The 22,851-nt window shown below is 42.1% G+C and overlaps 1 protein-coding gene across 1 annotated transcript in view; it reads left to right on the forward strand.

Annotated features, from left to right (window-relative positions):
• Positions 1-17,942, forward strand: part of LOC133992670 (myosin light chain kinase, smooth muscle-like) — an 80,999-nt gene extending 63,057 nt beyond the window's left edge. The window contains 16 exon segments of the mRNA XM_062431356.1: positions 3,702-3,749; positions 3,883-4,010; positions 4,380-4,536; positions 7,334-7,524; positions 7,610-7,721; positions 7,889-7,921; positions 8,831-8,921; positions 10,576-10,779; positions 12,905-13,122; positions 13,949-14,072; positions 14,761-14,913; positions 15,374-15,497; positions 15,883-15,973; positions 16,498-16,626; positions 16,940-17,052; positions 17,157-17,942. Coding sequence (XP_062287340.1) covers positions 3,702-3,749; positions 3,883-4,010; positions 4,380-4,536; positions 7,334-7,524; positions 7,610-7,721; positions 7,889-7,921; positions 8,831-8,921; positions 10,576-10,779; positions 12,905-13,122; positions 13,949-14,072; positions 14,761-14,913; positions 15,374-15,497; positions 15,883-15,973; positions 16,498-16,626; positions 16,940-17,052; positions 17,157-17,297 — 2,057 coding nt within the window. The 3' untranslated portion in view covers positions 17,298-17,942.
• Positions 17,943-22,851: the final 4,909 nt, after the last annotated feature.

Consider the following 22,851-nt stretch of genomic DNA (forward strand, 5'->3'; position numbering starts at 1 on the left):
GCAGCATGTTACTGTTGTAGCTGCTGGAGGTGGAGCTAGTTTACACTACTTTATATACAGTTAGCTAGTTTAGTCCAGTGGTTCCCAACCTAGGGGTGGGGCCCCTCCAAAGGGTCATCAGATAAATGTGAGGGGTGGTGAGATGATTAATGGGAGAGGAAAGAAGAAAAAACTAAGTTCTGATACAGCAGATAGTGGTTTCATCTTTAACAATGTGTTGTATTTATAAAGCTTGTTATATTATCCATTGTGTCAAATCTGCATCCGAAAAGTAACTAAAGCTGTCAAATAAATGTAGTGGAGTAGAAAGTACAATATTTCCCTCTGAGATGTAGAAAGTAGCATCACATGTTTCTGGTGTGTGAAGCTTCATAAACTGAACTGAATGTAACAGGAAACACTGATGTGAACCTGCAGAGCTGACAGGAGGAAGTGTTCAGCTCCTCATGGCTCCGCTCCCACACTTCCATTTAAGGCCTGGTTTCCCTCTCCTCTCCTCTCCTCTCCTCTCCTCTCCTCTCCTCTCCTCCTCTCCTGTCCTCCTCTCCTCCTGTCTGTGTCTCTCAGACGTTGTTTTACTTCACAGATTAAAAGTGAAGCAGTTTTCCTTTTAAGAAGCTCGTTGGCTCTGTTTTCTCTCAACGACAGAGCGTCACCGAAATCTGTGAGAAATGATCCAAACTGATTTAATACATCATATAAAAAATAATTTGTCTTCAGATTGTTGTTAAAGTGAAAGAGTCTGTTTTCATATCAGTTTGTAGCCCAACAACACAAGAGTTAATCTTAGTTTTATTTACATAAACACAGAACATGAACTTGATTACATCAGATTGTGATTAAAATACTTACTGAGAGTCTGAGAGACACATGAAGCTTTTCTCTCTACTAACATCCCAACACATCTGGGTCAGTGATGTTTTATAGTCTCCGTGTGGTTTAGTTTAAATTTAAAGGGTTAAAATGTGAAAATAAACGTATGAATAACTTGCACACATTCTTTTTTTGTGGACCCAGCATCAAATGTCTGCTTTTAATCAATTTTGAGAGAATATATTAGAGGATTATGGCAAAAATTGTAGTGTCTAAGTGGTGTAACCATAAAAACTTTGTACCAAATAATTCAACTTGCTTAAAAACAGTAAATTGTCAATAAAACACCATATCAACTAGTTTGGCATGATCTTACATTATAACTTTATATTAAATAAAGGTAATGGAATACAATTGTTCTAAATATTACATTTACTCTGGTTACCATGGAGATCAGGAAACATTTACATGTTTTAAATGAAGTCGTTATTAGTATAAGTCCACTTAAATACACTGTAGGTGATAAAATATGTAATATTTATCATTCTTTTGTGGTTACACCATTTGACATTTTCAGGAGCATTCAGTCTTACTTTTGGTAAAAAAAGGTGCAAATGTCATTTCAAATGATATAAAACCAACAAAAATACTAAATGTACATTTTCATGTCATCATTACTCAGTGACTCAATGCAGCAAGACATCATGGATGTCGCCGATTATTCCATTTCAATGACATTCAGGTTCAGAAACGTTATTGTCCATCGTCTTCGTCTAAACTCAGACAAACAAAACATCCTCCTAAAAAACAAACAAGCTTTAACTGCACAAACTTGCATTAATTTAAATGATAATCAGCCTTCATTTCTTTACACAAACACATTAATTAAATGAATAAATCTTACAGGCTTACAGACCCCTACAAATATAACAGTCTCTTTCCCTTTAAGACAAAAAAAATCATCAGGATCTATTTAATTAAAGATCATAATCAGTGTAATAAGAGCTGCTCAGTTTTAGATATTAGAAATGTACATTAACAGTATAATGTTTTAGTTTTGACATTTTTATGTATTCTTGAAACACTTGATATTATTAACTCAGACAGCTGAAGCTCATATAAGCTTCACATCTACTTTTAAATGACTGTGAAGCTTTTCATGCAAAACAAATCTTCATAAATCAATAGTGACATGATCTTTGTAGCGGTCTGTTCTTCTTCTGTGGTTTTATTACAGCCGCGTGCAGAACAACACGAACACGCTTCAAGCTGTTGAGTGGAGAGAAGTTTGTTTCCATTCGGCTGCATGAAAATATATTTTTAGCTCATTTATTTACATTCAAACAGCAGAAAAACCAAACAGTGAGGTCAGTGCTCACGTGTCATCAGCAGCTTTAAAAGTGTGAACTAATAATAATAATAATAATAACTTTCATACAACAGATCCAGCTCAACGTGCTTCACATTAAACATCCCAGGTCAAATTGACACCGTCTGTTTTGACTGTTCCTTCTTTCCTTCTGTCTGTCCTTCCTCGCTTCCTTCTTTCCTTCCTCCATCCCTCTTTCTTTCTTCGCTCTGTCCTTCCTTCCTCCCTCCCTCCTTCTTTCCTTCCCTCCTTGCCTCCTACCTTCCTTCCTTATTTCCTCCGTCCTTCCTTTCCTTTCCTCCCTTTCTTCCTTCCCTCCTTCCTTCCCCCTTCCTTCCTCCCTCCTTTCTTCCCTTCTTCCTGCCCTCCTTCCTTCCTCCCTCCTTTCCTTCCTGCTTCCTTCCTCCCTCTCTCCCTCCTTTCCTTGCTTCTTCCTCCTTTCTTTCCTTCCTTCTTTCCTCCCTCCGTCCTACTTTCCTTCCTTCCTAGAAATGATCAAATATGATATAAAACTCTAGACTTGAACATTAAAAGGTAAATTAAGTTATGAATGAAATCAAACTGCTTCCTATTCTTTCTCGTTGTCGTTTGCCGGCGGTCGTGTTTAACGGTTACCGTGGAAACGAGCACAGCCTATCAGATTGAGGCTGCAGCGACACACAAATCAAAGCCTTTAGTACATAGTTGGTGTCGAAGCAGGAGTATTAACTCACTGTTATTATTACCAGCATTTACTGATTATTGATTATTATTGAAGATTGGGAATATTAAACTGGCGAAATATTCATGTTTTTATTATTTTACAAAGTGTTAAAATAACAAAAGTTCTTCAATAATTACTGTAATACTGCATACTACACCACTCATAATACTGCAGTACTTTTACTGTAATACTGCATACTACATCACTCATAGTACTGCAGTACTTTTACTGTAATACTGCATACTACATCACTATAATACTGCAGTACTTTTACTGTAATACTGCATACTACATCGCTCATAATACTGCAGTAGTACTGTGATGTGATGCAGCGGTGTAACGGGACTCAGACTGAACTTTTTACAGTATTTCAGGATTCTTCTTCTTCTCTTCCTCTTCGGCTTCCTGAGCTATTTTTAGAATGTCCATATATGGTCATCAGAGAGGCCCCTACATTCTTCTTCTGTATATGTTGCTCTCTCTCTCTCTTTCTCTCTCTCTCTCTGTCTCTCTCTCTCTTCCTCTCTCTCTCTCTCTCTCTCTCTCTCTGTCTCTCTCTGTCTCTCTCTCTTCCTCTCTCTTCCTCTCCCTCTCTTCCTCTCTTTCTCTTCCTCTCTCTCTTCCTCTCTCTCTGTCTCTCTTCCTCTCTCTCTCTCTTTCTCTTTCTTCCTCTCTCTCTATCTCTCTCTCTCTCTCTGTCTGTCTCTCTCTCTCTCTCTCTCTTCCTCTCTCTTCTTCTCTCTATCTCTCTCTCTCTCTACACTGTAAAAAAAAAAAGAGAGAGCTCACAGGTTTGATTCTGCTGTGTGTTTGCAGGTGAAGCCAGAATAAAGAAACCGACAACGAAGACTCCTCCCAAACAAGGTCTGAATCACCCGTCTGACACTGAGACTGTAATCTCTATTCAGATAATAATCTATCATTTATAATAATATCTGAATGTGTGTGTGTGTGTGTGTGTGTGTGTGTGTGTGTGTGTGTGTGTGTGTGTGTGCAGCTCTGCCTCCTCAGATCCTTCAGTTTCCAGAGGACATGAAGATCCTGGTGGGACAGAAGGTGGAGATCCTCTGCAAGTTCTCTGGAGCTCCGCCCGTCGCCTGCACCTGGCTCAAGTTCAGGAAACCGGTGAGTAAAAAGGACTGTTAGCGTTAAAACTGAACCGAACTAAAATAATGTTAGTATAGAAAATAACTTAAGCTAAAATAGTGACATCAGCATTAAACACTTACATTAGAGTTTAAAAAGTAATGTCAGAATTTTCATGTCAGAGTTAATTATTAATGTTAGCTGTGTACTTGGGCAAGACACTTAACCCCAAATTGCTCCTGTTCCTGATGTGCAGGTTGGCACCCTGCGTGGTAGCTCCTGCCATCAGTGTGTGAATGGGTGAATGAGTTGTAGTGTAAAGCGCTTTGAGTGGTCGAAAAGTATAGAAAGGCGCTATATAAGTACAGTCCATTTACCATTTGTGTATGTGCTTGCGTGTGTGTGCAGATCCAGGAGGGCTCAGCTGATATCTCCATAGAGAGCTCTGACAGCAGCAGTAAACTCACCATCTCCAGCGGTCAGCAGGAACACTGCGGCTGTTACACCATCGAGCTGAGGAACAGCTACGGACTCCGCCAGGCCGCCCTCAACCTCACCATCGTCGGTAAAAACCTCTACGCTTCTCTTAGCTCCGAGCTTTATCTTGTTTTGGGGTTTATTATATTATCCATTGATTCAAATCTGCATCTGAAAAGTAACTAAAGCTGTCAAATAAATGTAGTGGAGTAGAAAGTACAATATTTCCCTCTGAGATGTAGAAAGTAGCATCACATGGAAATACTACAGTAAAGTACAAGTACCTCAAACTGTACTACAGTAAAGTACTAGTACCTCAGACTGTACTACAGTCAAGTATAAGTACCTCTAACTGTACTACATTAAAGTACAAGTACCTCATTCTGTACTACAGGAAAGTACAAGTACCTCAAACTGTACTACAGTAAAGTACAAGTACCTCTAACTATACTGCAGTAAAGTACAAGTACCTCTAACTGTACTACAGTAAAGTACTAGTACCTCAAACTGTACTGCAGTAAAGTACAAGTACCTCTAACCGTACTACAGTAAAGTACTAGTACTTCTAACTGTACTACAGTAAAGTACTAGTACCTCAAACTGTACTACAGTAAAGTACAAGTACCTCAAACTGTACTGCAGTAAAGTACTAGTACCTCTAACTGTACTACGGTAAAGTACAAGTACCTCAAACTGTACTGCAGTAAAGATTATACCAATGTGATGCAGCTTTAAAGTCTGAAGTAAGGAAACGAGTCCCCCTTGTGGGCAGATGGCAAAGTGCCTAACACCAAAAACATTTTTTAAAAAGGCTCATGTGTTTTTTGGGCTTTTTATCGATAACTTGGAAGGTTTCATGAACAGCAGGTAATCACTCTTCCACCAAACATGCGTCTCATCAGAAAGGTAATCAGGCTGAACACTCACAGGAGAAACACTGCAGTTAAAACATTAGATTTTAGGATTGTTTCAGCACTCTGTCTACCAGAGAGGAAAAGGTAGTTTATAGCACATACTGAAACCTGTCTACAGTAGAACCAGCACAGATATGGTGACATTACAAACAAGTCAAACCTTTCAGTGTAACAGCTGTCGTGTTGTTACTGTCGTGCACGTCGAGGTTTATATGTCATGTTTACGAAGGTTTATGCACAATTTATCTTCTTAACCCTCCTGTTGTCCTCCCGGGTCAAATTGACCCCATGTCTTTTGACTGTACCTTCCTTCCTGCCTCTTTTTTTAATTTTTCCTTCGTTCTCCCCCTCCTTCCTTCCTTCCTTCCTTCCTTCCTTCCTTCCTTCTTTCCTTCCTTCCGCCTGTCCTTCCACCCTCTCTCCTTCTCTCTCTTTCCTCCCTTCCTTCTTTCCTTCCCTCCCTCCTCCTTCCTTCCTCCATTCTTTCCTTCCTCCTTTCCTTCCACCCTTCCTTCTCTCCTTCCTCCCTTCCTCTTTTCCTCCCTCCCTTCTTACTCCATTCCTTCCTTCCTTCCTTCCTTCCTTCTTTCCTCCCTTCCTTCTGTCCTTTCTTGACCTGAGGACAACAGGAGGGTTAAAGAGTCAGTTTTTTCAGTTTGGCAGCTTATAAAAACATAATTCTGGGTTCTTTATCCTGTTGGAGGTCCAACCACGCAGCAGCTTTTATGCTTTTTTCTGTTTTCTGGCATCAAGACATGACGAGTAGGTCTGTCTCTGTTTGACTGTCGGCTCCGACGCCTCCCTGCTGGTTTCTGTTGGTTTAAGACACACGTGGAAAATTGTGAACTCGTCCTTTCAGACTCTGAGTTGCAGTTTGATGCCTTTTATGGCAGTCAGTGCTGTGTGTGTGTGTGTGTGTGTGTGTGTGTGTGTGTGTGTGTGTGTGTGTGTGTGTGTGAGCTGCAGTGTATAAAAACACAGTGTCACCTGAAGGTTACAGATGTTTCCACTCCGTTTGGTCCTTTATTATGAACTCATGTGACCTGCTGCAGCTCATTCAGTGAGGTGTTATCAGTCTTAGTGTGTTGGGAAGATGAAATAAAGCAAAGAGCTGCAGGGAAAAAACAAACTTCCTACAAGCTTCATGCTTTCAGAGACCTGTATGTTGTGTTTACAGCAGGCCAGCTGTTCCCACTGGTTCCAGTCTCTAAGCTAAGCTAGGCTAAGCTAGGCTAATTGTTTACTGTACAGACCAGGCGGGGAGTTCCGGTCCTCTGCAATGATGCCAACGCGGAAGTAACTTAAAACTGCATTCTATCAAAAGGCCACCAGGGGGCGACTGTTTTGGTGTCAAAAGGACTTCCGTCTCTATACAAGTCAATGGAGAATTCACCAACTTCTCACTTGATTTCTAACCTCAGTAAACGTTTTCAAAATGTGTTTATGGTCTCAATCGCTAGTTTAAAGCCTTCTTCAATGCAGTATGATGTTCATTTGGGACATTTTGGCCTCCCTGATTTTATATGTGACGATAAAGCAGGGTATGCATTAGGGCGTGGCTACGTGGTGATTGACAGGTTGATTGTTTCACAGGTTCAGGAGGGCGCCTCATGCTCCTCCTGATGCCCATATAAGTAGAATCCCTGTTTTTATTTTTCCCAGCATGCACCTGAAATTGTCAAGATGGCGCTGCTCAGATCTGATACTATTGGCCTCCGAGCAGCAGTCCACAAACTAATGGGTGACGTCACAGATGTTACGTCCATGTCTTATATACAGTCTGTGGTACAGACATGAGAGAGGAACATCTGACAAAAAATAAATACAATAGGTGTGTCTTGGACAGAATATGACGGGTCATGAGCCATTTAAACATCTACTGTGTGCATTTAGAAACCTCCAGACTTTGGTAGACGGAGATCTCTAATTGTCTGGTAACATTAGACTACCTGAATCCCCCCCCTCCCCCAGATAAACCAGACCCCCCAGCAAAGGTCCCTGCAACGTCAGATATCCGGCGGTCCAGTCTGACGCTGTCTTGGTACGGGCCGACCTACGACGGAGGCAGCGCCGTACAGTCCTACAACCTGGAGATCTGGGACTCGGTGGAGCAGCAGTGGAAACACCTGGTGTCCTGCAACAGCACCTCCTACAACATACAGGTGAGTCTGCAGTCCGCTCGCCTGCAGCTGGAGACGGCTGGGAAACCTGCTTCAGTGTGTTTACCGGGTCTCCTCTCCTCTCCAGGACCTTCTGCCAGAGCGTCAGTACAAGTTTCGTATTCGGGCGGAAAATATTTACGGAGTCGGAGAACCGAGCGCCGAGTCTGAACCCGTTAGTGTCGGAGTCGTGGAAAATGGTGAGTAATGTAAAGTAATCTAAACTAAACTGTAACTAAACTAAAATGTAACTAAACTAAAATGTAACTAAACTAAACTGTAACTGTAACTAAACTGTAACTAAACTAAACTGTGTCTGAACTGAACTAACGGAGCTAACCTGCTGTTTGCTGTTTGCTTCTCACAGAGAATCAGGAGGAAGTGGAGGAGGAGGAGGATGGTATGACTTCCTGTTTACATTCACTGATCTGAGATGGTTGTTTGTTTACTGCCTCAGCTGATTAACCTCTACACAACTACACAACTACACAACCTCTACACAACTACACAACTACACAACATCTACACAACATCTACACAACTACACAACCTCTACACAACTACACAACCTCTACACAACTACACAACATCTACACAACCTCTACACATCTACACAACTACACAACCTCTACACAACTACACAACCTCTACACAACTACACAACTACACAACCTCTACACAACATCTACACAACTACACAACCTCTACACAACTACACAACCTCTACACAACTACACAACCTCTACACAACATCTACACAACCTCTACACAACTACACAACATCTACACGGCTGTGGCTCAGGAGGTCGTCCACCAATTGGAAGATTGGCGGTTTGATTCCCGGCTCCTCCAGTCCACATGTCCATGTGTACTTGGGCAAGACACTTAACCCCAAATTGCTCCCGTTGCTGTGCCAACGGTGTATGAATGTGTATGAATGATTAGCTTCCCCTGATGTGCAGGTTGGCACCCTGCGTGGTAGCTCCTGCCATCAGTGTGTGATTGTGTGTGAATGGGGTGAATGAAATGTATTGTAGCGCTTTGAGTGGTCGAAAAGACTAGAAAGGCGCTATATAAGTACAGTCCATTTACCATTTACCATTTACACATCATCAACACATCTACACATCTACACAATCTCTACACAACATCTACACATCTACACATCTACACATCTGCACAACATCTACACAACTACACAATCTCTACACAACATCTACACAACATCTACACAACATCTACACAACATCTACACAACAACTACACATCTACAGTTGGTCTCTGACCTTTGACCTTTCTGTGTCCTCAGACTCGGAGAAGGAGCCGGACTACAGAGACGTGTCGATCAGAACCGACCTGAAGGTGAAGGACCTGTACGACGTCGAGGAGCGGCTCGGAACGTAAGACTTTATATCTGAGACATGATGATGCAACAGCTGTTTACCATCAAAGGCTCAGATTCTTCTCTTCTCCCGGGTCAAATTCACCCCGTCTGTTTTAACTGTTCCGCCCTTCCTTCCTTCCTTCCTTCTTTCCTCCCTCCCTCCTCTCTTTCTTTCCTCCCCCCCTACCTTCTTTCTTTCCTCTGTCCTTCCTTCCTCCCTTCCTCTTTTCCTTTCTCCCTCCCTCCTACTTTCCTTCTTTCGTCCGTTCTTCCTTCCTCCCTTCCTTCTTTCCTTCCTACCTTCCTTCTTTCCTTTCCTCCCTTCCTTCCTTCCTCCCTCCTTTTCTTCATCCCCTCCTACCTTCCTCCTCCTTTCCTTCCTTCTTCCTCCCTCCCTTCCATCCTTCCTTCCTTCCTCCTTTCCTTCCTTCCTCCTTTCCTTCCTTCTTCCTCCCTCCCTCCTTTCCTTCCTTCTTCATTCCTTCCTCCCTCCTTTCCTTCCTTCTTTCTTCCTTCCTCCCTTCCTTCCTTCTTCCTCCTCCTTTCCTTCCTTCTTCCTTGCTTCCTTCCTCCTTTCTTTCCTTCTTCTTCCCTTCCATCCTTCCTCCCTCCTTTCCTTCCTTCTTTCTTCCTTCCTCCCTTCCTTCCTTCTTCTGCCCTTTGATCCTTCCTCCCTCCCTCCCTTCCTTCCTTCTTCCCTCCCTCCTTTTCTTCCTCCCCTCCTACCTTCCTCCTCCTTTCCTTCCTTCTTCCTCCCTTCCTTCCTTGAATCGAGGACAACAGGAGGGTTAAACCTCTCTGACTTCTCTCTCAGAGGTTGACAGATCTTCATCTTTCAGCCTGATGAACGTCACCTGTTCACAAGCAGCTCGACGTTCCTGAGATTTAATCATCAGAACCATCGACGCCCCTAAAACGTCCATATAAGGCGACTTGTTCTGCTCTGTTTCATTCACAGAAATGAAGCCGCAGACACATGAATCAGTGAGCAGCTGTTAACATAATAACAGCTAATACAGCTCCATATATACACAGAGCTGACTATCAACAGAGACATTAAAACCCTCCTGTTGTCCTCCAGTCAAGGAAGGAAGGGAGGAAAGGGGGGAGGGAGGGAGGAAGGAAGAAGGGAGGAAAGGAGGGAGGAAGGAAGAAGGAACAAAGAAGGAAGAAGGAAGGAAAGGGAGGAAGAAAGAAGGAAAGGAAAGGAGGAAGGGAGGAAGAAGGAAGGAAGGAAGGAAAGGAGGGAAGAAGGAAGGAAGGAAGACGGAAGGAAAGGAGGGAAGAAGGAAGGAAGGGAGTGAGGAAAGAAGACGGAAGGAAAGGAGGAAGGGAGGAAAAAGGAAGGAAAGGAGGGAAGAAGGGAGGATGGTAGGGGGGAGGAAAGAAAGAGAGAAGGAGGGAGGAAGGACAGACGGAAGGAAGGAAGGGAGGAAAGAAGTAACAGTGAAAACAGACGGGGTTAATTTGACCCGGGAGGACGACATGAAGGTTGAGGAAGTGAGATGTTAGTTCAGCTCCAACACGCAGAACAACCAGCTGATTATCTGCAACTAATTTTGTCATTGATTATTGTTCGTTGCTCAGGATGCATGAATAAGTCTGGTAACCATGGTAACCACTGACCTGCTCTGTGTGAAATATCTCCTGTTGTTGTGTTTCTGTCACAGAGGGAAGTTCGGTCAGGTCTTCAAGCTGGTGGAGAAGGCCACGAAGAAGGTGTGGGCGGGGAAGTTCATCAAAGCGTACTCGGCCAAGGAGAAGGAGAACGTGCGGCAGGAGATCGGAATCATGAACAGCCTCCATCACCCCAAACTGGTCCAGTGCATCGACGCCTTCGAGGGGAAGTCCGACATCGTCATGGTCCTCGAGTTGTAGGTTCAGCAGCTTTTAACCCTCCTGTTGTCCTCGATTCAAGGAAGGAAGGAAGGGAGGGAGGGAGGGAGGAAGGGAGGAAGGGAGGAAGAAGGAAGTAAAGGATGAGGAAGAAGGAAGGAAAGGAGGAGGAAGAAGGAAAGAAAGGAGGAATGAAGGAAGAAAGGTGGAAGGAAAGGAGGGAGGGAGGGAGGAAAGAAGGAAGAAAGGGAGGAAAGGAAAGGAAAGAAGGAAGGACGGACGAAAGAAGGAAGGAAGGACGGACGAAAGAAGGAATGTAGGAAAGGAGGGAGGGAGGAAAGAAGGAAGGAGGGAGGGAAGGAGAAAGGAAAAGAGGAAGGGAGGATGGAAGGAAAGAAGGAAGGTAGGGGGGAGGAAAGAAAGAGAGAAGGAGGGAGGGATGAAAGAAGGAACAGTCAAAACAGACACGAAGGTTAAACACATGATGTCTGACAGGCAGGAAGTACGGTCGACCCGTATAAATAAATACGTTTAGGACATCAGATCTTTTAGTGACAAACATCACAAACAAATTATCAGAAATGTTCAGAGTAGAGACCCAAACCTGTTTATAATAGAGTATAAAGTACAAATTATCACCCAATTCAATGAAAGCAATGATGATTATGCTTGTAAATACTGTAGTACTGAACCATCCATATAATTTTAAGGTAATTAGACAAAATAAATCCATATTTCTGATATCAAAACATTTTTAAAATGGGTCAAATTTGGCCATAGACTGTATATAAAATGGACGTAACATCCGTGACGTCAACCATTGGTTTGTGGACTGCTGCTCGGAGGCCAATAGTTTCGGATCTGAGCAGCGCCATCTTGAACATTTCCGGTGCATGCTGGGAAAAATAAAAACAGGGATTCTACTTATATGGGCATCAGGAGGAGCATGAGGCGCCCTCCTGAACCTGTGAACCAATCAACCTGTCAATCACCACGTAGCCACGCCCTAATGCATACCCTGCTTTATCGTCACATATAAAATCAGGGAGGCCAAAATGTCCCAAATGAACATCATACTGCATTGAAGAAGGCTTTAAACTAGCGATTGAGACCATAAACACATTTTGAAAACGTTTACTGAGGTTAGAAATCAAGTGAGAAGTTGGTGAATTCTCCATTGACTTGTATAGAGACGGAAGTCCTTTTGACACCAAAACGGTCGCCCCCTGGTGGCCTTTTGATAGAATGCAGTTTTAAGTTACTTCCACGTTGGCCTCATTTCAGAGGACCAGAACTCCCCACCTGAATTTATCCCGAGGACAACAGGACGGTTGATAAGGTTTTACACTTGGTCCACTTTTGTCTGAGGATCAGCTGTTAATTGACTTGGTTTTTACACTGATTGGTGTAATGTGCTGTTGCTGCCACTAGGCGGCTCAGAAAAGTGTGAAGGAGTCAGCTGTAAATAATTAGTGTGAAATTAATCTGTATGTCTTTGGTTCTAGTAGTTTGGTCATTTAAAAAAAAACAGCACACACACACACACACAGATATATATATAATGAAGCTTTTTCTTGCGGTTTTGGAAACAAGCAGCTGCTGATTATCTGTTTGACTGATGTGGAAACAGACCGAGATGTTTTTGCTTCGGAGAACATTGGAAAATAATTTTCTGGCCAACTATGAGAGGAATTCTAAAGCAGCTATTTCCTCTCTGCTAATTATAGAGCTAAGAGCAAAAGATGGACAGATGGCACTAATCACACAAACACACACCCACACACACACACACGCACACACTCACACACACACACACACACACACATCACACACACACATCCACACTCACGCACACATCACACACACACATCCACACTCACGCACACACACACACTACTGGGGAGTTTATCTGTTTTTACTTTGATCTTATTTAAATATCTTCTTTGAGCTTCTTTATAAAATCATATGTGAAGTTTTTCTGTTGCCCCAAACTGAAGTTACAAGCTGCTTCACATGATACGATATTAACAGAATAACATTTAAATACAATAAAAACAATAATCAATCATAAATAAATAAAACAACAGGTGGTTAACAGTCCAATCAACAGAAACAGGAGAATCGTATCTTTATGTTTTATTTGTGTCTTTTCTGCTTCGTCAGGATTTCGGGCGGCGAGCTGTTCGAGCGGATCATCGACGAGGACTTTGAGCTGACGGAGCGAGAGGTGATCAAATACATGCTGCAGATCATCGACGGCGTCAACTTCATCCACAAGCAGGGCATCGTTCACCTGGACCTCAAACCGGAGAACATCATGTGCATCAACAAGACCGGCAGCAAGATCAAACTCATCGACTTCGGTCTCGCCAGACGACTAGGTCTGTAAACACGAGTCAGAGAGGTTTATATCAGTGTCCATCAGGTTTAGTTTAAATTTAAAGATTAAAATAAACGTATGAATAACTTGCACACATTCTTTTTTTGTGGACCCAGCATCAAATTTCTGCTTTTTATCTTCATGTCGTCCTCCCGCGTCCTTCTTTCCTCACTTCCTTCCCTCCCTCCCTTCCTTCTCTCCTCTTTTCCTTCTTTCCTTCCTTCCTTTCTTCCTTCCCTTCTCTCCTCTTTTCCTTCCTTCCTTCCTTCCTTTCTTCCTTCCTCCTTTCCTTCCTCCCTCCCTCCTTAAATATTACATTTACTCTGGGTTACCATGGAGATCAGGAACCTGCTTTCTTTCTTTTCTTTCTTTCTTCTTTCTTTCTTTCTTTCTTCTTCTTTCTTTCTCCTCCTACTTCTTCTCCCTCCTTTATCTTTCTTCCCTTCTCCTCTGTTTCTTTCCTTTTCTTTCCTTCTCATCTTCCTCCTTTCTTTCTTTCTTTCTTTCTCTCTAGCTGGATGAAATATGTAATATTTATCATTATTTTGTGGTTACACCATTTGACATTTTCAGGAGCATTCAGTCTGACTTTTGGTAAAAAATGGTGCAAATGTCATTTCAAATGATATAAAACCAACAAAAATACTAAATGTACATTTTAACAAACCTGATGCTGCTTTTAAAACTAGTTTAACTGATTTATGAATTCATCATCTTACCAACACTTACTAATCACTGACCCTTCTATATAAACGTATTTAAACTCTTCGCTGCTTTCTGGACTGTAATGTTCGAACCTTTTCTTCTTCTCTGTTTGACTCTGGTAGAAAACGCCGGGACTCTGAAGGTGTTGTTTGGGACTCCAGAGTTTGTGGCTCCGGAGGTGATAAACTATGAAGCCATCAGCTACCCGACGGACATGTGGAGTATAGGAGTCATCTGTTATATACTGTGAGTCTCTGAACACACATTCAACCTCTTTGTTTAGTTTCATTTCAGATTAATTTAGATTTGCTGTTTACGGTTTATCTTGATTTCCCCTTTAAATTAAATTAAATGACTTTTTCTGCTCTTAGATTATTATTACAGTTTAACCTTTGTGTCGTCCTCCCCTCGTCTGTTTTGACTGTTCCTTCTTTCCTCCCTTCCTTCCTTCCTCCCTCCCTCCTTCTTTCCTTCCCTCCTTCCTTCCTTCTTTCCTCCCTCCCACCTTCTCTTTTTCTTTCCTCCCCCTACCTTCTTTCATCTGTCCTCCTTTCCTTCCTTCCTTCTTCCTCCCTTCCTCCCTCCTTTCCTTCCTTTCTTTCTTTCCTCCGTCCTTCCTCCCTTTCCTTCTTTCCTTTCCTCCCTTCCTTCCTCCTTCCTTTCCTTCCTTCTTCCTCCCTTCCTCCCTCCTTTCCTTCCTTCTTCCTCCCTTCCTCCCTCCTTTCCTTCCTTCTTCCTTCCTCATTTCCTTCTTTCTTCCTCCCTTCCTTCCTTGACTCGAGGACAACAGGAGGGTTAATGTAGCTCAGTTAAACTTCGGCCCTGGTTTGGTTCAGTTTGGCTCACTTCGGCCCTGGTTTGGCTCAGTTTGGCTCACTTCGGCCCTGGTTTGGCTCAGTTTGGCTCACTTCGGCCCTGGTTTTCTCCCCCTCAGGCTGAGCGGACTTTCTCCCTTTATGGGCGACAACGATAACGAGACTCTGTCCAACGTCACCTCGGCCACCTGGGACTTCGAGGACGACGCCTTTGATGAAATCTCCGACACCGCAAAAGACTTCATCGACAACCTGCTGAAGAAGAACATGAAGTAAGGAGGAGGAGGAAGGAGGAAGAGGATGATGGAGGAGGAGAGAAGGAGGAGGAAGGAAAGGAGGAGGAAGGGGAGGAGGAAGGGGAGGAGGAGGAGGGAGGAAGGAAAGGAGGAAGAAGGAGGAAGGAAGATGAGGAGGAGGAGGAAGGAGGAGGAGGAAGGAAGGGGGGAGGGGGAGGAAGGGGAGGAGGAGGAGGAGGAAGGGGGAGGAGGAGGAGGAAGAGGAGGAGGAAGGGGAGGAGGAGGAAGAGGAAGAAGGAGGAGGAAGAGGAGGAGGAGGAAGGGGAGGAGGAGGAGGAAGGAGGAGGAGGAAGGGAAGGAGGAGGAGAAGGAGGAGGAGTTAATCATTTCAGATTAATTTGGATTCTTATAGTTTAGCATCACTTAGCTTGGATTTTGTCTTGATTTCACTTTAATTTAGTACTAAATTTAATTTGTGTGTGTGTGTGTGTGTCAGGGCTCGGCTGACCTGTGCTAAGTGCATTGAACACCCTTGGCTGAAGCAGGACACCAACACCATGAAGGCCAAGAAGCTGTCGAAGGAAAGGATGAAGACGTACATCCTGAGGAGGAAGTGGCAGGTAAAACACACCTGATCATGTTTCATTTAACCCACTACAACAGTAAAATCCTGCTTTAATATTATTATATGTCTCATAATATATTCTATTATATTATATTATATTATGTGCCTCATGTGATACTTTTCTGCATTGAGTACTTATGGTAATACAGACTATAACTGAAGTAACATTAGTATTTTTACCAGTAAAGAATCTAAATATTTCCTCCTCTACTGTTTGCTGAGCAGTTTTAATACATTTATGTTGTTATGATAAAAGCTTTTCACACAATAAATACATAAAGTTATCCATAAGTCATTAAATGTGTACGTTGATACGCTGCTAACGACAACAAACTGAAGCAGAGAGACTTCAAACGTTTCTGTTTCTTCTTCTCTGGCAGAAAACGGCTCACGCTGTGCGAGCCATCGGCCGGCTGTCCTCCATGGCCATGATGGCCGGCGTCAGCGCCAAGAAGGGCTCGCCCACCGAAGGTACGACACAGATCAGTGATGATGATGAGGATGAGGATGGTGGTGATGAGGATGAGGATGGTGGTGATGAGGATGAGGATGGTGGTGATGAGGATGAGGATGAGGATGGTGATGGTGATGAGGAGGGTGAGGATGGTGATGATGAGGATGGTGATGGTGATGAGGAGGGTGATGAGGATGAGGATGATGAGGATGGTGGTGATGATGAGGAGGATGAAGATGATGAGGATGGTGATGGTGATGAGGATGATGAGGATGGTGATGAGGATGATGATGAGGATGGTGGTGATGATGAGGAGGATGAGGAGGATGAAGATGATGAGGATGGTGGTGATGAGGATGATGAAGATGATGAAGAGGATGAGGATGATGAGGATGGTTATTCTTTCTGGATGTTTATGCTTTTTAAACCCTGCAGCTTTGACTCTCTCCATGCTTGAGTTATAATAAATATTGATGTTATATTGATGGTATATTGATCGTGTGTTGATGGTATATTGATGGTTTATTGATCGTGTGATCAGAGGACAATCAGTTCCTGGAGTGTTTGGAGTACGAGCAGAAGACGGAGTGTAAGCCGAGCTTCAGCTCCGTCATCAAAGACGTGGAAGTGGTGGAAGGCAGCGCGGCTCGCTTCGACTGCAAGATCGAAGGTAGGATCAATACACTGGGAACACTGGGAACACTAGGAACACAACTGGGAACACTGGAAACACTGGGGACACAACTGGGAACACTGGGAACACTGAACACTGGGAACATCGTAAACACTGGGAACACTGGGATCACTGGGAACAACACTGGGATCACTGGGATCACTGGGAACACCATTAGGGACACTGAGAACACTGGGAACACTGAGGACACTGGGGACACTGGGAATACTGGGAACACTGGGAACAACATTGGGATCACTGGGAACTGTTCCTTTAGTGTGTTGGTATTGATGGCTCTCTGTGTCGGCAGGGTTTCCGGATCCCGAGGTTGTTTGGTACAAAGACGAGCAGCCGATCAAAGAGACTCGACACTTCCAGATCGACTACGACGAAGACGGAAACTGCAGTCTGGTCATTTCAGAGGTCAGAGGTCAACCTGCCGCTTCACCATCCAACATGTTTGAAAATGCCTCGTTCTGATTGGCTGCGAAATGCCTCGTTCTGATTGGCTGCTTTTAAACCTGCAGGTGTCGGGCGACGACGACGCCAAGTACACGGTGAAGGCGGTGAACAGTCTCGGGGAGGCGACCTGCACCGCTGAGCTGCTGGTGGAGGTGATGGCAGGAGAGGAAGAGGAGGAGGAGGAAGAGGAAGAGGAGGAAGAGTAGAGCAGTGAACGTTTGGACTCTCACAGGAAGAGGAAGACGTGACTCCTGTCAGACACGAGCACGAAGAAAACTAAAAGACCCACAATTAAGAAACGATGTGATTGGAGGAGCAGGTGGGCAAGGGGGCGGGGCTTGAACATCAGGGTGGTTTCGATTGGCTCAGACATGTTGGAAACAAACCAGAAAGATTCAAACTTAAACCGAGTCAACATTCACACGAAGCTGCAAAATCCTAAAATTATGAGTTAAAAAACGCCTCCTACTGAGCATGTGCAGAAGGACGGTTAGTCTGGAACAAATCAGAGAGAAGCTGCATTTCCCAGTTTAACCAGTTTAACCAGTTTAAAGCAGCCAAAGGACACAACATTAAAAAAAAGGAATCGATCATTTTAAGGTCCAAATTAAAAGTTGGTTTGTTTCCACACTGCACTGAGATCAGTCACGATGAAAATTAGACCTAAAAAATAATAATAATAAGCCCCGCCCACCTGCCCCAATCTTATATATCAGGCATGTAATGCACAAAACGACCATCAGATGGCGCCACAGCTGCCAGCTACAGGCCACGCTGGTGTATATTAGATTTCATCTTCTCTCAGAGGGTTTATTGAACAGAATGAGTCTAACATGTTTTTAAAAAGTCAGAAAAACATCAAATTTTTAGGTTCAATAAGAAAAAAAATCCATGTTTTATGTTGACATGGTAAAAATAATATTTTATCTTCATGTGTTTCTGAGGTGGAAACTAAATATAGTGATCAATGACGGTTAAAATTAAAGTTCCTGCTGGAGTTTTTCACCACGAGAGAAATAAAATTAAAAAATGTAAATTTAAAAGAATATCTTTGGAGAATTTGATGCCGTATGTTTGAAAAATGATCAAGAAAATAAAAAATGAAAAGCCAAAAATGTCCTTAGTTGAGGCACAAAGGGTTAAAGGACGAGTTCTCAGTTTAAATCAGTTTATCTTGCTGTAATTATTCCTCATAAAGCAACATTTATATATTTATACATTTAGATCTCACTCCACCCATAAGATGCAGAGAGTGAGCTTCACTGCTGAATCCTGCAGTAACAGTCAGGATGAACAGGAGGAAAGATTACAGCAAGATACACCTGGATCAATGGGATCACTGGGAACACTGGGAACTTTAGCTCCGTCAGTCTGCTTTAAAACATTCAGATTCTGTCGCTGCAGCACGGCGGACGTCATGTGTGAGGTCAACAACGGTTATTCAGACACAGGAAGTCATGTGACGACATGCGGCGGAAGTGTTTCTTCTAGAGCCGAGCGATAAACATAAAAATCATATATCACAATATTTTTGTTGGGATGACTGTCGATGCTTTCAGAAAATATTTACACAATGAGATTCTGGATAAATATCATCAGTAATGTGGATTTAATGACAAAGTGAGTAAAAGGTTCATAATAGAACAGCTGGAACAGTCTGGTCACAATCATTTTACTGTAATGAAGCTTTTAAAACCAGGAAAAGACTCTTTATGCCATTTAGACATTGGCTAATTCGGCATATTGTAATGTCTAAATGGCATAAAGAGTCTTCTCCTGGTTTTAAAGTTTTCATTACAGTAAAATTATGTCATTTTCTGAACTTACTAGATTGTTCCAGCTGTTCTATTATTTACCTTTTACTCACTTTATCGTTATTCTGCCTCCATAGGTGTAACTGACTGGCTAATTCGGCATATTGTAGTCAGTTACACCAATGGAGGCAGAATAATGATAAAGTGGGTAAAATGCAAATATAGAACAGAACACCAGGAAAAACACCTTTATGCTTTATCACAATATCACGATATCCAAATTTAAAGATATTTAGTCTCATATCAGCATCATATTGATTTATTGCCCAGCCGTAGTTTCTTCTTCTTTTTCCATCACACAGATTAAAACATTACAACAGGAAGCTTTACTTTAATTCAGGTCACAGTGTGAGAGAGCAGCTGTTTATATTATTATTGCTGTCGTATTGAATCAGAGTGGAGACATAAACAGGTGACACCAGAGTGTTCGGGTTAGTTATAGCAGCACGTTAATCACCGGCTCAGCTGCTCACATGCTGCAGGATATTTAAAGCTTCAGCTGTAAACAACACTAACACACATTAATACAACAGTTACGACTATTATCATTCATTCAGCTTTTCATTTAAAGTCCTGATCATTGTTTTAAGGGTTAGGGTTAGAAAAGTCCTCCTGACCTAGAAATTCTGCTCTTATTGTGAAAGGGCGAGGTGGTCACATGACTTCCTGCCTGCGGATGACCTTTGTGATTGTGGTCCGCCGTGTCGCTGCGTCTGATCCAAAATATCCTAAAAGATCGACTTCAGGAGTGTTTAACGACGCTTTCTACACGTTTGTTGTATTAATAATTATAATTTAATGATTTGATGATATTTTGGTGAGAAACTCTGAACTTTGTTTACATAAAAACTCCACAGGAAGCTTTAACATGTTGACTTTTAACAACTACAGCTCCCATGGTACTTCAGACTTATGGGAGTTGTAGTTCTTAAATTCCAACAAAATATCGAAGTTTTAAAATGTTTTAATTAAAAAACCCAAATTAACGTTTCACCTCTGCAGAAAGACCACGACTCAAACCTACCGAGAGAAAAACAACATATTCGGCTAAGTCACATGACCTTTCTCCCTCAAAGGCTCATGGGAACTGTAGTCATTATTAGTGCTGACAGACAGGAAGTGACCCAGACCTGCTTCCTGTGTGAGTCCAGTTGAGGAGGAAGATGGTACGATGGAAGAGCGATGACGGTCAGAGTCTGATATTCAGAGTTCAGTCGCCTGGAAATAGATCAAAGTATCAAAGTATTGATTCAATCAGCCAATAAAGACGGTGATTACGGACTAAAGAAGCAACTGTCAGTAAAAAATAATAATAATATTGAAACTTAAATAGATGAAAAAGTTAAGCTAACGCCATAAAAACTAAATTTCTCGAACATTTGGCTCAATTCAAATAGAGAGTTTTGACTAATTTGAGTCGAAATGGAGAAAAGTCTGATGAGCTTTATGTGGTTAAAGTTTAACCCGTCAGAATAACCAGTACAGACTCACTGCTAACGTGACCCGACTGTGAATATGAGGCTCAGATCGGGAACCAGAGTGATCGTAAACGACGCCCCTCCCCCGATAACGAAGCTGCTTCCTCTTCGCATCCAACGTGTTCAGCTGATGTCGAATCTGTCGGCTAACCTCTCTTCTTCTTCTTCTTCTTCTTCTTCTTCTTCTTCTGTTAGAGCACTTTTTCTTCTTTTCTGTCTTGTTTTTATGTTTTTTGACTTCGACAGCAGATTCAACCCCGAGAATGTTCTTACAGCCACGATCGTGCCTTACGATGTTCGCCTTAAAGCAACACGCTCAAGACTTCATGAGTCACAGCCGTCGTCATCAAAGAAAGATCGGAGACATTTTCTGTATCGTAATTATATCTCGTAACTCAAAGTTCACTCCTGTATAACGATCAGTGATCAATAACGTTTGGTAAGATGATCAATTATGAATCAGTTAAAATAGTTTTAAATTTGAAATGACATTTGCACCATTTTTTACCAAAAGTAAGACTGAATGCTCCTGAAAATGTCAAATGGTGTAACCACAAGAGCATGATATATATTACATATTTTATCACCTACAGTGTATTTAAGTGGACTTATACTAATAATGACTTCATTTATCCTTCCTGTCGTCCTCCCGGGTCAAATTTACCCCGTCTGTCCTTCCTTCCTTCTTTCCTTTCCTTCCTTCCTTCCTTTCCTTCCTTCCTATCTTCCTTTTTTCCTCCCTCCCTCTTACCTTCATTCTTTCTTTCCTTCTTTCCTCCGTCCTTCCTTCCTTCCTTCCTTCCTCCCTCCCTCCTTCTCTCTTTCTTTCCTCCCCCCTCCCTTCCTTCTTTCCTCTGTCCTTTTCCTCCCTCCGTCCTACCTACCTTCCTTCTTTCCTCCCTTCCTTCCTTCCTCCCTTCCTTCTTTCCTTTCCTCCCTTTCTTCCTTCCTCCTTCCTTCTTTCCTCCCTCCCTCCTACCTTCCTTTCTTCTTCCTCCCTCCTCTCCTTCCTTCTGTCCTCCCTCCCTCCTAACTTCCTTCCTTCCTTCCTTCTTCCTCCCTCCTCTCCTCTCCTTCCATCTTTCCTTCCTTGACTCAAGGACAACAGGAGGGTTAAATAAATGTAAATGTTTCCTGATCTCCATGGTTACCAGAGTAAATGTAATATTTAGAACAATTGTATTCCATTACCTTTATTTAATATAAAGTTATAATGTAAGATCATGCCAAACTAGTTGATATGGTGTTTTATTGACAATTTACTGTTTTTAAGCAAGTTGAATTATTTGGTACAAAGTTTTTATGGTTACACCACTTAGACATTTTTGCCATAATCCTCTAATATATTCTCTCTAAATGGATTAAAAGCAGAAATTTGATGCTGGGTCCACAAAAAAAGAATGTGTGAAGTTATTCATACGTTTATTTTCACATTTTAACCCTTTAAATTTAAACTAAACCACATGGACACTAATATAAACCTCACTGAAACTAAAGTAATTAAAGTATTATTTCCTGGTTTGGGTTAGACATTAACCTGCAGGAGTGAACTCAGCATTTATCGGGTTTCTGCACTGATTTCGAAGTCTTTAAACAGTTTTTTGCCACATTCCAGCTGTTTGTTTGTGCTTTAAATCATTTATTTAAAGGCTTTGAGGGCTGATTCATTTTTCAACCGAAAACCAAAGAAACCATCTTTATAATTCACAGGTGTGTGTTTGTGTGTGATCCATCTGCATTCAGCTTTACCTGGGCCTGTTTGTGTGTTTGGTGGTTGTTTGTTTTTAAGAATGTTTTATTTTTAGACTTATTTAATGCACAGATTCATAATTATATTATTATCATTTGAGCATCCTGGAGTTCTTCTCGCCAGCACTTCATTTGTCACAGTTATTACGACTCCCCAATACTAAACCAACCAGTGGACTCACACTAGACTGTTTTGTTTTGTATTAGATGTATGTAGATTATATTTCTCTAATTTTTATAAATATATATCAGTTTGATGAACTGCAGATGACATGTATGAGAACACTACAACTGTAGTTACTCACAGATACCAAATAAATTTTTATCACAAAACCAAAGACGTGCTGTTTGATTTACTGTTGGAGCTGCTGGAGGTGGAGCTAGTTTACACCGTAGTATTATGAGTGATGTAGTATGCAGTATTACAGTAAAGTACTGCAGTATTATGAGTGATGTAGTATGCAGTATTACAGTAAAAGTACTGCAGTATTATAGTGATGTAGTATGCAGTATTACAGTAAAGTACTGCAGTATTATAGTGATGTAGTATGCAGTATTACAGTAAAAGTACTGCAGTATTATAGTGATGTAGTATGCAGTATTACAGTAAAAGTACTGCAGTATTATAGTGATGTAGTATGCAGTATTACAGTAAAAGTACTGCAGTATTATAGTGATGTAGTATGCAGTATTACAGTAAAGTAGTGGTTTGGTCCTCT

The sequence above is a fragment of the Scomber scombrus genome, chromosome 13, assembly GCF_963691925.1.
Source record: "Scomber scombrus chromosome 13, fScoSco1.1, whole genome shotgun sequence".
Taxonomy (NCBI): Eukaryota; Metazoa; Chordata; class Actinopteri; order Scombriformes; family Scombridae; genus Scomber; species Scomber scombrus.